The sequence below is a fragment of the Sesamum indicum genome, linkage group LG6 (genome assembly GCF_026168435.1).
Source record: "Sesamum indicum cultivar Baizhima isolate 11 linkage group LG6, ASM2616843v1, whole genome shotgun sequence".
In the NCBI taxonomy this organism is placed as follows: Eukaryota; Viridiplantae; Streptophyta; class Magnoliopsida; order Lamiales; family Pedaliaceae; genus Sesamum; species Sesamum indicum.
The window spans coordinates 6264383-6277709 of record NC_142662.1 but is presented as its reverse complement, the minus strand read 5'-3'; the positions used below and the strand labels follow the sequence as shown (position 1 = coordinate 6277709).

Genomic DNA, 13327 nt, shown 5'->3' with positions numbered 1-13327 from the left:
AATAACAAATAAATAATTTAGACGTACAATTAGCTTAACCAAAATAGTATAATTACTGAATAGGAAAGGTGTTAAACTAAAATTTAGCCCCAACATTATAGTATAGTAATTTGTTGGGGGTATGAACAATGCCAGTGGTGTAAAGATATAGTTTGAATTAAGTTGAACTGAAACAAAAAATAATCCTATAAAATTTGGATTGCATGTATTATAATACTATACTTATGGTTGATTTTTTTTTAAAAAAATTATATGTATTTTTTATGAATTAAGTGTATTGTAGGCAACAAATTAACTGAAATTGACCTATGATTAAAAATACATCATCTGTTTACTTGTAATAACACCAATAATTATTTTATTTTATGCGGCAATATCTCCCAGCAGTGAAGAGTCGTGAGTTGTCAAGTGGAAGCAGTGTATATTGAGGGAACCAAGACAAGACCATTCCTTCTTGAGACCGCAATTCCTTCCGCTTCCGTCATGTCTATGTCATCTGGAGTCATTCCTTTCGGCATCTTCCAGTCAAAGTGGTAGAGAAGTTTTGCCAACGGAAGCTCCACGTTCGCCAACCCGAAATTCATACCCGGGCAAATCCTTCTTCCTGCCCCGAATGGAATGTATTCGAAGTTATTCCCCAAGAAATCAATGGAATTGTTGTCGAATCTTTCGGGTTGGAAGGTCTCGGGTTGGTGCCAATATTCGGGATCCCTTCCCATGCCCCAGATGTTAATCATGACTTTGGATTTGAGAGGAATTGTGTACCCATTAACTTTGCATTCATCTCTGCATGCTCTTGGGAGCAATGGGATTGGAGGGTGCAGCCTGAATGTTTCTTTGATCACCAATTTCAGGTATTTGAGAGCCTGCACGTCGCTCTCTTCCACCGTCGTCTTTCCCTTAAAGGCTTCTCTTACTTCTGCTTGTACTTTTGCCATCACCCGAGGGTTTCTCATTAGTTCTGCCATGGCCCAATCGATGGTAGTTGATGATGTTTCAGTTCCGGCAGAGAACATGTCCTGTATATAAAATCATTGTTAATTAGTTAACAAAGAAGAAGGCTATATATGTATTGAATCGAGTCAGCCGTATATGGATTCTTACAAAAATGACGGCTTTAATGTTGTCATTAGTGATGGGAAATTGGAGTTCTCCAGTTTTCTGCATCCTGAGAAGAACATCGACAATGTCTTCACCACCAAACTCTCCACTCTGCTTCAGTTTATGCTCCTCCAAGATGGCATCAAGAATTGTATCAAGCTTCCGCCGCATCCGCAACAGCTTGTATTTGTTCCAACTGAGAACATGCAGCAACTTGGAAGAGGGAAACAGATCAGCCAACTCAAATCCCCCGGCCATGGTAACCGCCTTCTTTAACATGGCTATCAACACGTCGCGATCCCTCATCACTTTACCAAACGCCGCCCTGCAGGTGATGGAACTCGTGAACGCGAACACCTTTTCCGTCAGATTGATGGCTTGTCCAGAAGAGGACTGAAGAGATTTCATAAGACGGGACACCTCATCCTGCCTAATGGACCCGAAAGATTTGACATTCTTAGCGCTGAGAAGCTCCAATATGCATATCTTACGCATTTGCCTCCAGTACTCGTTGTAGGCACTGAAGGCGATATCAGTGTAATCATACCACATGATCTTACTGCCGATGCTTTCGGGTCTATCTGCGCAGGCAGGGTCCTGAAGTTTGACCACCTCCTTAGTAGCCTCCCGTGATGAAATCACGACTGCTGAAACTTCTCCAAGCTTCAGATACAAGACGGGTCCGTACTTTTGGGCTACTCTCCTGAGTGCATGGTGTGGCAGCCCGCCCACCAAGTGGTGGAGGTGCCCAATCACCGGCAGCTTTGGCGGGCTTGGAGGCAATTTCTCGTATTTTTTGGGAGAATTGAGTTTCTCCCATGCCCTGATTAGTAAAAAGATGAAAGATGAAAAAAGCAGGAGAGTAGTGAAGCTAAAGGGCAGCTGGATCTCCATCACCTGCTCTCGCATGTATATTCAGGGAAGGATATTAGATTGGAACAGATGTATACCAACTCCGTTTCAATTAGATCTTAGTTCTTGTGTGCGTTTGATGAAAAGCCTGCACAATCTTTATAGTGTAGGATTTACAAGGATAAGAAAAGTATGATCTCTGATTGGATCAGTCCCCTATATTTTAATCTTTTTAATTAGACTTGAGAGTTCGTTTCCTTTTTGTCTCAGTTGGCTGATCTTCGGAGACTTCAACCATTCCTATGACTTCAATTATATTGACGGAGTGATGGCCATCTTAATTGAATTTTCAGTTTTCGCTATTTCTTACTCTCTATCCCCTTCACTTTCTAAGTTACTACTCATTTTATTTCATTCCCTTGTATTCCTGATAGGAATTTGAAATTCAAAAATTAAATTCTTAGTTTAACAGATTTTTTCAACAGATAAATTGAAACTTTGCTATTTTAAGATGTTTTTTAATTGGATTTTTAATCAAATAAACCCTTCCATTATTTTCGCCTACCAATTTTTCTTTCTTTCTTTTCTTTTTCTTTTGACAGGAAGCCTACCAAATTTTTAGTTAAACCAAAATTTCAATTATTGTAAAGAAAGCACAGTGCCACAGCCTATTTGACAGTGATTGAATTTTCTGTTGTAAATAATATGTCATGTTCTATTCCATTCAACATACATGTATTATAAAGATGATGTCATATATTTTATTTAAAAAAAAATTATATACATGGTACGCATACTCAGTATAAAATAGAACATAGAACATAATTTAATTACAACGAAAAATTTGACCAGCTTTGGCTTGACAATTCATCAGGTCTTCTAACTTGTAAATTGGGTCAGTGATGTGACCAGTGCTGGCGCCCCCACTCTTGATTCAATTTTTCGTCGAGATAAAACAGTTGCTTTAGTACATAACTTCTTCAAAAATAGTTTTAATTTGAGAAAAAGATATACTAAAAAACTCGCTTTGATCAGAAGCATTTCACGTAAGTATGATTTTGCATGTAGATATTCAACAAAGAGGAAAAGATTAGCGGACCCTGTAAAGTTGGACTCATTCCATACAACAGAAAATTAGTCCCATGTTATAAGTTTTCCTTGTCTGAAAATTAATCCCTTTAGAGTAGGAATTTGGAGACTTCTACCAGTCAACATAGTATATTACATTCTATTTGTCATCCAACCATGTACGACAGAAATTTTTCCAAGTCATGATCTAGAACTGAATACCTCACTAAATTTTGTAATTATGGAAATGACATGGAAGCATCCTTCATCAACTGACTTTGATCCCAATTGTTGCGGTAAACAATGGGCATCCATAAATTTTATTCCTGTCAAAGACACGAGGTTGGAAATTTTACATTACTCACCGCTATAAAAAGATCGTAATGCTCCCGGCATTGTGAATTGCAACAAACATTAGAAATCACAACACTCAGCAGCTTCAGAATTAATCCATTTCTTCCCTTAGATAAAGTTATCAAATTATAGTACATTATTTTAGATGATGGCCTCAGCTACAGTTGAAAATGTTGTAAACTATCAACAAGAGATCGTTCGCCCGTTGGCTAACTTCTCACCTAGTCTATGGGGCGATCTTTTCACTTCAGTTTCCATTGACAATCAGGTATTATACATATTTTCCTACCTGTAGCCTGTTTCGGTACGTGTATATCTATCGGTTCTTGCTACTGATCATTAAAACTCATGTTGCATGCAAACCTTCTAATTGATCTCTGTGGAGTAGCTGAAATTAAGTAATGTAGACTTTATGACATCAACTATCATGTACTAATTTTGTTCTTATGCCCCGTCAGGTTGTCGAATTTTATGCACAAGAAATTGAATTATTGAGGGAAAAGGTCAGGAAGATGATTGTAGCACACAACAAAAATATGGCTGAAAAGCTGAACTTGATAGACAGTATTGAGCGCCTCGGCATTTCATATCATTTTGAAACAGAAATCGAAGAACAGATACTGAACTTCTACAACGCGCGTTCCAGCTTTGAAAGCGATGATTTACACACTGTTGCTCTTTACTTTAGGTTACTACGGCAACATGGTCATCCCATCTCTTCAGGTAATTAAATTCAATCCGTATAATAAGCTGGCCAAAATGTTCTATTTTTTAACAGATTCCTACTTGTAAGACGATATTAATAAATGCCGTTGTGAAAACAGGAATTTTCGAAAAGTTTATGGAAAATGATGGTAAATTCAAGAATTCACTGAGGGCCGACCCTAAGGGTCTGTTGAGTCTATATGAAGCAGCCCATTTACAAACACGAGAGGAAGACATTTTGGACAAGGCTCTTGCTTTCACAACTGCTCATCTTGAGTCCATTGCTCCACATTTGAGCTCTCCTTTCAAGGAACAGGTGGCACATGCCTTGGAGCAATGCCTGCAACGAGGCATCCCAAGGGTGGAGGCACGTCATTACATATCTGTCTACGAAGAATATGAATCAAAGAATGATTCCTTGTTGAGGCTTGCAAAATTGGACTTCAATTTATTGCAAATGCTGCATAGGAGAGAACTCTGTGAATTGTCAAGGTACTTAAATAGTTAGGTATGTGCTTGTTTTGGTTCTAATTTGACTACATGTCTAAATCTTGCTGGTTGGTGGCTGGCATGCAGGTGGTGGAAGGAATTGGACCTTGTTTCCAAACTTTCATATGCAAGAGATAGAGTGGTGGAATGCTATTTCTGGACATTGGGGGTGTATTTTGAGCCTCAATACTCACGTGCTCGTGTCATGCTGGCTAAAACTATCGCCATGATCTCAGTAATAGATGATACTTATGATTCATATGGTACCATTGACGAGCTTGAAATTTTCACCGATGCAATAGAAAGGTACATATTACATAGATATGACCCTATATATAGCTTGCCGGTCTAATTATTTCTTGGATTAACCAGAATCAATTATATATATATAACTATAGTTTCTTTTCTGTTTCTGATCTATCAGATGGGATATTAAGGAAACGGATAGACTCCCAGACTACATGAAGATATGCTATACAGTTCTTTTGGATCTTTATGATCAGTACGAGCAAGAATTAAGACAACAAGGAAGATCATTCGCTGTTCATTACGCAAAAGCAACAGTACGTGTGATGAACACTTGTCCTAATTTCAATATATAATATGATGTTATGTACGAGAAAATAAAACTTAATGTATAGTTCTGATCATGTACATTTTGAACAGATGAAAGAGATAGTGAGGAGTTACAACATTGAGGCAAAGTGGTTCATTGAAGGATACATGCCTCCCTTTGCTGATTATATGACCAATGGCTTCATTACCAGCACATATTACCTGCTGGCAGCCACGTCTTTCATCGGCATGAACGCTGTTACAAAGGAAGCTTTCGATTGGCTTGTAGGAAAACCCAAAATTCAAGTAGCTAATGTCACTATTTGCCGGATTGTCGATGATGTAGCAACTTACGAGGTATATATATAAAAATATTTCAAACTCATTACCAAAAACACACGTACACAAATATATGCTTCTGATCTCATTCTGACATGTCGGATAATTTCACAGATTGAGAAGAAAAGAGGACAAAGTGCGACGGGGATCGAGTGCTACATGAAAGACTACGGAGTATCCGAGGAAGAGGCAATGGAGGAATTTAAGAACATTGCTGAGAATGCATGGAAGGATATGAACGAGGAATGTGTGAAGGAAAAATCAGTTTCAATGGAGGTTCTGAAAAGAGTTGTGAATCTGTCCCGACTGATCGATGTTGTTTACAAGCACAATCAAGATGGCTATACTCATCCCGAGAAAGTGTTGAAGCCCCTTATTACTGGATTGCTTGTCGATTCCTTCAATGTTTGCAGCTGCCCAGTTTCTTGCTAATCACATACGTTAATTATTTTGTCCAATTCATTCAAATTTGTTTTCTTCATTCATTTATGTGTTAGGTAGATGATTAATATTTATTAATGCATCACCGAAATCGAATGTCCATGTAAAGGTTTGTCACATCTTTTTTTTTTCTAGATTGAAAAAATAAATAGAATATTTATTTTTAAATTATGTCGAACACTTTTATGTACTTTATATTAGTTTTATTGTTGATATGACCAACATAAAGTTCAATTTTAAATAGTGAAAAAAGTCTCACAATTATAATCTATTTGATTGATTTGAGACCTACTGGTTTATTTTTTTAAAAAAAAAAAAAGAAGTTAGAAAAATAAATTGACACATATAGCAATATCCTAAAATTTTATTCATAATTAACAAATGCTAGTATTATATTATTTATTTTATTTTTTTGAGAATTTTTCCCTTAAAAAATGTTTTAAAAGATTATGAAGTAGAATAAAATTTTAGATATGAGAAAAAAAAAAAAAAAGGGTGATGAATTATAAATCAATTACTAAAATAATACCACACTCAAATTTTAATGACCATTATTAGTATATTTTTACATTAAATACAATATTTGAGATATTTTAAAACTTCAATTATTGTAATTTGGATGTAATCATTTAGGTAACAAGATAGGAGATGTATGACGTCTGGATTCAAGACTACTTCATTCAAACTTGAATTTTTTATGATTCAGGACTACTTCAAAATTTACTACATTCAAACTTGAATTCTTGGTTTCAAACATAAGTTCTCCACCTCATTCATGTTGTAATAAAAAATAAAGAAAGAACAAATGAAGATTGAGATTTAAGGTGCCTGATTAAATGGACCATATTGAAATTGACGTGTTGAAATCGTAATCGTAGAAGATGGACAAAGATGTTCAAATAATTTCAAATGCAAAAGCTTGTATTGTACAAAAAAGGGAAATTTATAATAATTTCAGTAATAGTACATGCACCAGAAAAAATTTAGCATTTAATCATAATTAGTTATCATAATTAAAAATAAATAATTATTAATCACACTTACAAAACGATTGTTGATCGTGATTTTTACAAATGAAGCTAAAATATTTATTACGATTAAAAGTTGTGAAATAAATATTTACTATGATTCATAGCTATAATGCTAATAATTTTCGTGGTGAATAATCTAAATTTTGTATCCAATTTTCTTATAACTATAATTGATTATATGCGATAAAATTGTAGCCACATGTCTTGGGTTAATTGAGTTGACAGCCTGATTTAAGTTGGATGTACTGATCCAAAAAGATTAAAATAAAGAAAAAAGAAAGCGACAATTTTTAATATTTTAATTGGGCTATCATATAAGATCAAAATAAAATATAAATTTCCATGGAAAAAAGGAAATATTGTCAGGGTCATATTAACTTTACATTAATAATTAACGTAATTAAGTCAAGTCTACATAATAATGCATTTACTATGTAGCTTTTCTCTTCAATGCAATCGATATATATATATTTACAATTCGAACCGGAACGTACGTCCAATTTCTTAATTCAATGCATTGACATAAGAGGTCCATTTTCCATGAAATGATTTAATTAGTGATATGGTCAATTACAAATATATAATTTAGTACCATGTTTCTATCTATTATCGAAAGCCATACATCTTAATTATTAAATTGATTCTCCTTATTTATTTACTGCATTAAGAAAAGTGATTTAACTAGGGATTATTACACTCTTTTCCTTTCAAATTTAGTGTAATTATACATAAGCTCTCTATAATTTGAAAAAATTACATTTCGTATATTTAAAGTTTGCTTCCGTCTGACAAATATCAATAATTGTATTTTTATTCATTTTTTTAAATCAATAAATTCAATAATTTTTCACAAATTAACCTATTTGTTAAACGAAAGCAAATTTTATGGATACTAAATGTAAATTTTTAAGAAGGACTTACGTATAATTAGATCAAACCTCATAAAAAGGAGTCTAGTTTTCCTTTTAATCTAACATCTTTACTTAATTATGTTTGTACAATTACTTGGTACCACAGCAACCTTCTTATTCCCCAGAAATATGTATTATGTTTGTTTTTATTTGGGTGTTTTTAACTATTTTAACATAATACATATATATATACACACACATGTACATAAATATATATAAGAAGACATGATTAGACAATAATTATATAATAAACAGTAACGTTTGTCTCCAAAAATACAATATTAAACATACAATACTTATTTTAAATTATCTCCTAAAACAAATCCAAATATACATACTATCTCTAATACATATTTACTAATCTTTATTTTTCTGTCTCTATCTCTACAAAAGATAATAAAATACTCAAAAGAATCCAAACACTATGGTTATATTTGCCACACGCCATTAATTAATTTTGTACTAATCTTTCACCTCAAGAACACCAACGCACCCCACAAATAAAATTAATCAATCTTGTACAAAAGAATTAATCACTCATCTTACTGAGGTACGTGAAACAACTACAAAACCTCAATAAAGAAATCATAGATTACATTGTAAGAAACAAGTACAACACTATCATACTTATTTAATACTGCACTTACTTTTATATGTTCACAACATTAAACGACCGAGTAATAATTAATTTAAATACAGATATATTTCTTCCAGCGCCAAAGATCAGATGGTACTCAAGATTTCGGGCCGCCACCTTTGGTCGGATTTAATTCTCAGGTATATAGGGAGTGGGAATGACGAGGAGATTGTGTTTTCGTCCGACAGCAATTCCTTCAGCATCAGCCATATCCATGTCACTAGGTTTCATTCCATTTGGAAGCTTCCAATCAAAGTGATACAGAAGCTGAGCCAAAGGAAGCTCCACATTGGCCAACCCAAATGTCATCCCGGGGCAAATCCTCCTGCCCGACCCGAATGGCAGATACTGATAGTGGGCTCCCAAGTAATCAATGGAGTTCTCCTCAAACCTTTCGGGCTTGAAGTTTTCGGGCTGAGGCCAATAGTTGGGGTCTCTTCCCATGGCCCAAGTGTTGACCATGACTTTGGCCTTGAGAGGTATGGTGTACCCCTCAACCTCACATTCCTCTCTGCATGCTCTTGGGAGTAAAGGGATCGGAGGGTGCATTCTTAGAGTTTCTTTTATTACCAATTTCAGGTACTTCAGCGCATGCACATCGCACTCTTCGATCGTTTCCTTTCCTTTAAATGTTTCTCTTACCTCAGCCTGCGCCTTTGCCAGAACGTGCGGGTTTCTCATTAGTTCTGCCATGGCCCAATCAACAGTCGTCGAAGAGGTCTCCGTTCCAGCAGAAAACATGTCCTGTGAGAAAACAATTTATAAATCTCTGTCACAAAGAGAGAATATATATATATATATATATATCAACAGTCATGTCGTCTTACAAATAGGACTGCTTTGATGTTGTTGTTGGCTATTGGAAACTCAAATTCTCCACTTTGCTTCAATCTCAACAGAACATCAACCAAATCTTCACTTCCCATCTCCCCGTTGCCTTTCTTTGATGTCGCGAGGTTATCTTTGTGCTCGTCAATTAGTCTGTCGAGAATTGCGTCCATCTTGCTGCGCATCTTCAAAAGCTTGTACTTGTTCCAGTTGATGATGTTAAGTATCTTTAGTGAAGGGAACAAATCAGCCATATCAAAGCCACCTGCCAAGACAACTGCTTCCTTGAGCAAGCTGATTAGTGTTTCCCTGTCCTTCAACACTTTACCAAACGCAGCTCTGCAAGTGATGGCACTGGTGAACAAGAAAGTCTTGTCGGTCAGGTTGATTGGCCTCCCAGAGCTCGCCCGAATGGATTCAACGAGACGAGAGGCCTCGTCCTTCCTGATGTAATCGAAAGAACGCACGTTCTTAACACTCAAAAGCTCCAAAATGCATATTTTGCGCATTTGCCGCCAGTACTCTCCATAAGGGCTAAACGCAATGTCGATATAGTTGTACCACATGATCTGACTGGCTAGGCTTTGTGGCCTGTCAGCGCATGCGGGGTCTACAGTTTTGAGCACCTCTTTGGCCACTTTAGGTGAAGAAACAACGATGGTCGAGACTTCACCGAACTTGAGGTGCATGAGAGGGCCATACTTGTTGGACAAGTCCCTAAGAGAATGGTGAGGAAGTGAACCTACAACATGGAGCAAGTGCCCAATCAAAGGGAGTTTCCAGGGACCAGGAGGCAACTTTTTCTTCTTAACTGATTTTGATTTCTTCCATTCCTTCACTATGATGAAGATGAAGGAGAGGAGGATGATGGAAGCAGTGAAGTTAAATGGTAACTGAAGCTCCATGTCAGGGATATAGGGAAAGAGGAATAATGCAGCTGGATATTGCTCTACGATCACTTATTGCTGCTGGTTATGGGTTTGATTTGATGGAGTTTGCATGCAAAAATGTTCCATATATATAGTGGAAAACCTTTGAATTTAGAAAAATTCTAATCTAGATTAGACTTGATCAAATGTCAATCAATTATATAATAATTATAATATATTTATTGTGTGAATATGAGATAAATTACCATACCTTAATTTCTTCATATGAAGTCTCCAAAGTTGAATATGAATGAATTGTTCCATTTAACTCTTGACCGTCATTGGCCGCCGGCATTCCTATAATTTCCTACTAATTTCATGTCTTCTTGTTATTTATTTCCCTTTACATTTTTGCAGTGGGACTCATCAGATTTTCCATCACATCTCTATATCATATCAATATACGATCAAACACGCCACTATTTGCAAATAAGTTAAATATAATTTTAATAAAAATACATATTAATTATACGCATGTTACTGGGACACGTCGTATCACCATCCACAGATTATTAATTATTGAAATCACTGATATTCATCAACCATGCACACTTGTTATACCTGTTTCAATTTTTCTTTTTTGTTCTAATAATTTGCGTTCCTTAATTTTTAAAGTATTATTAATCATGGAATGAATGTCAATAAGATAATTAATCCTAGAAGAGGAATGGTACGACAATGCAGCATGGGAACAACTTGACGTGCCAAAAGTCTTGAACTCGATCGAGAATGTCGATTAATCGTAGTGGGGCAGGGGCAGACCATTTGGTTTATTGGGATGAATTTCAAACAGTCTGAAAGTAACGTATCTGTCTCAGTTTTCCCAATTGGAGACCCAAATTTGCTAAGGGGTGACATTAAAAATTAGTTCTATATTACGGACTAATAATAATATTAAGAAGATGGGCACCCAGTACCGGAGCCGGATTTGGATTTTTCTCTTCAAGTTGACTCTTATCTCTACTCTTATCTTCTCATTTAGGAATTTCTTAAATTTAATAATTCATTAACTATATGTATTTTCCAGCTTTTTAAATTTCTATTCTTGGTTATTTCGTTTTTGTGATGTAGAATAAGAGGTGCATGTATTTTTGGAGCGTTTGGTCAGGTACAAGGTTTAGCGTTTTGATTGCGTGATTTGATGATAAAACTTTAAACAGTTATAACTTTTGATCCAATTAGAGTTATGGGACGATCTACCTACCGTTTCGGCCATCTTCAGGAGGAGAAATCCAAGCCCTCACAACATTTAGAGGGGTCGTCGTTCGTTGTGTAATTTCATCATTTTAACCATCGTCTTGGGTGATTCTTTAGATTTTTTTAATTTTTCAATCAACTTTAACTATTTTTTTTATTTTCAGTAGTTATCTCTTGGGCCTAATATGCTTTCGGATTATTACTGAAATGATAGGATTTTTCTAGGTCGAGTCTTGTAAGCTTTTGAGACAGCTCAAATGTTAGCCAGTTTCAAACTTGGTTTACCTAAACTAATATTATGAATCTTTTCTGTTAAATAACTGGTAATTTTGTTAAAAGATTCGTTCAGCAAAACTATTTTCAACCTCAAATTTTTCAAAAATATTGAAGAGGTCTTCTCATTATTATTTACTTTTCAATTGCTTCAACTCCATTATTTTGTCACCTGTCTTTCTTAGAATTCCTCCAGAGGATACAAATTTTGACCTAACTTCCGTCCATATAATTTTATTTCAGTTAGCAATGACCTGAACTATTATATTCGTAGTATACGTACATTATATACAATCTAATTCAAAACATTATATATAATGAGAAATTAATGTAGTATAATTTTGTAAAGAAAAATTCTTATTCAAATTAAATTTAACTTGAATAAATCGATCGTACTACAAGTATAATACACTTGTATGTGATGGGTTATTTTTCTAAATTGTATACTAATCATACGACAATTATATTACACTTATCATATAATTGATTTAGATTCAACCAGACTCGATCCATTTGTGTATGTCTTCTAATAGCAGTACATGCAAACGCCCTCATTACTATGAACCCGATAAAAAAATTAATTAAATTGGTCTTTATTGATAAATAATATTTCAAGTTGCATTATAAATTATTCCGAGTAATTAACTAGCGACGGCATGGATTGTAGAAGTCTACAATTAAGGTTCTGGAATTCGGAATTTTTAGTGATTGATATTATTGTAAACTAGTGACTTGGAACTCCTGCTAACTACCCGCGGAAAAATTTAATTAATTCGATCAAATCTGATTTGGACTATAATTTTTTTAAAATAAATTGTGAAGATGAAGGGTACCTCCCCGTTTTTCTGATCTAATTATAAATTTATTAATTAAGTTGGTTTCAATGAGAAAAACTGGAAAAAAAAAAAAAAAAAAAAGGGAACATATTTTCAAGATTATATTCAAGCATTAATGACTTGTATTATTGAACTAATAACGGAAGTTGACGGGCAAGCAAGTACCGAAATATCTGTACTAATAAAATATTATGCTGCATGTACCTAAAACTGTTCACACCTTTCATCGTCGGACTTAAGCCAGTCAAGGATATTAAATTGGTCAAATATACACAATAAGGATAAATACAAAAACCTCCTTTGTCATTAGAAATGTTCAAAAAAAAAATTTGAGAAAAATAAAGTATCAGTTACACTCCCTGTAATATGAAAAATAATTCGAAAAATGAGGAACCAAAGTTGGTGGTACACTTGCGGTGACTGCGACTATGGGTCTGAAACATGCATTTCTTTTTATGATTTTGCTCTTATCTCTCCCATAATATAATATTATATAGGGATAATTATATTTACACCTTCTTACTTATTATTTTTTTACATCCACTCCTGCTTTTTAAAAAATTACAAAAACCACCCTCAGCAGCCTTTAAAATCTAAAAATGTCCTTGTTCACTAGGTCAACCTTTAAAATACTTTTTCAAGAACATAATGTCCTTAGGAGTGTTTCTGTATTTATCAAAAGGTAGAAAGAGTGTCAAAGTAATTTTTTTAAGATGAGTAATATGATCCTATGTATTTTTTAATTATTTATACTAATTTTTAATTTAAATATAAATTATTA

General features: G+C 34.6%; 3 protein-coding genes across 3 annotated transcripts; 1 reads left to right on the top strand and 2 right to left on the bottom strand.

Annotated features, from left to right (window-relative positions):
- Nucleotides 1-122: 122 nt before the first annotated feature.
- Nucleotides 123-2151, bottom strand: LOC105164839 (cytochrome P450 71D95-like). Its single transcript, XM_011083633.3, has 2 exons — nt 1105-2151; nt 123-1019 (listed from the first exon to the last, which is right to left on the bottom strand). Exons 1-2 carry the CDS (start codon nt 2008-2010, stop codon nt 405-407), a joined length of 1521 nt encoding a protein of 506 aa, XP_011081935.2. The 5' UTR covers nt 2011-2151; the 3' UTR covers nt 123-404.
- A 1284-nt stretch (nt 2152-3435) lies between these two features.
- LOC105165073 (viridiflorene synthase) lies at nt 3436-6075 on the top strand. The gene is made up of 7 exons (XM_011083946.3): nt 3436-3643; nt 3834-4098; nt 4200-4572; nt 4657-4875; nt 4994-5132; nt 5236-5481; nt 5578-6075. The coding sequence occupies exons 1-7, from the start codon at nt 3521-3523 to the stop codon at nt 5893-5895; spliced, it is 1683 nt and encodes a 560-aa protein (XP_011082248.1). The 5' UTR covers nt 3436-3520; the 3' UTR covers nt 5896-6075.
- A 2277-nt stretch (nt 6076-8352) lies between these two features.
- Nucleotides 8353-10297, bottom strand: LOC105165074 (premnaspirodiene oxygenase). Its single transcript, XM_020694218.2, has 2 exons — nt 9311-10297; nt 8353-9227 (listed from the first exon to the last, which is right to left on the bottom strand). The coding sequence occupies exons 1-2, from the start codon at nt 10214-10216 to the stop codon at nt 8613-8615; spliced, it is 1521 nt and encodes a 506-aa protein (XP_020549877.2). The 5' UTR covers nt 10217-10297; the 3' UTR covers nt 8353-8612.
- Nucleotides 10298-13327: the final 3030 nt, after the last annotated feature.

Excerpts from the sequence above, each read along its gene's own strand:
- LOC105164839 (XM_011083633.3), bottom strand. The coding sequence starts at position 2,010 with ATGCGAGAGCAGGTGATGGAGATCCAGCTGCCCTTTAGCTTCACTACT. Across the intron at positions 1,020-1,104 it reads ACATTAAAGCCGTCATTTTT|GACATGTTCTCTGCCGGAAC; the intron begins GTAAGAATCCAT and ends TTTTATATACAG.
- LOC105165073 (XM_011083946.3), top strand. The coding sequence starts at position 3,521 with ATGATGGCCTCAGCTACAGTTGAAAATGTTGTAAACTATCAACAAGAG. Across the intron at positions 3,644-3,833 it reads CAGTTTCCATTGACAATCAG|GTTGTCGAATTTTATGCACA; the intron begins GTATTATACATA and ends ATGCCCCGTCAG. Across the intron at positions 4,876-4,993 it reads TTCACCGATGCAATAGAAAG|ATGGGATATTAAGGAAACGG; the intron begins GTACATATTACA and ends CTGATCTATCAG.
- LOC105165074 (XM_020694218.2), bottom strand. The coding sequence starts at position 10,216 with ATGGAGCTTCAGTTACCATTTAACTTCACTGCTTCCATCATCCTCCTC. Across the intron at positions 9,228-9,310 it reads ACATCAAAGCAGTCCTATTT|GACATGTTTTCTGCTGGAAC; the intron begins GTAAGACGACAT and ends GTTTTCTCACAG.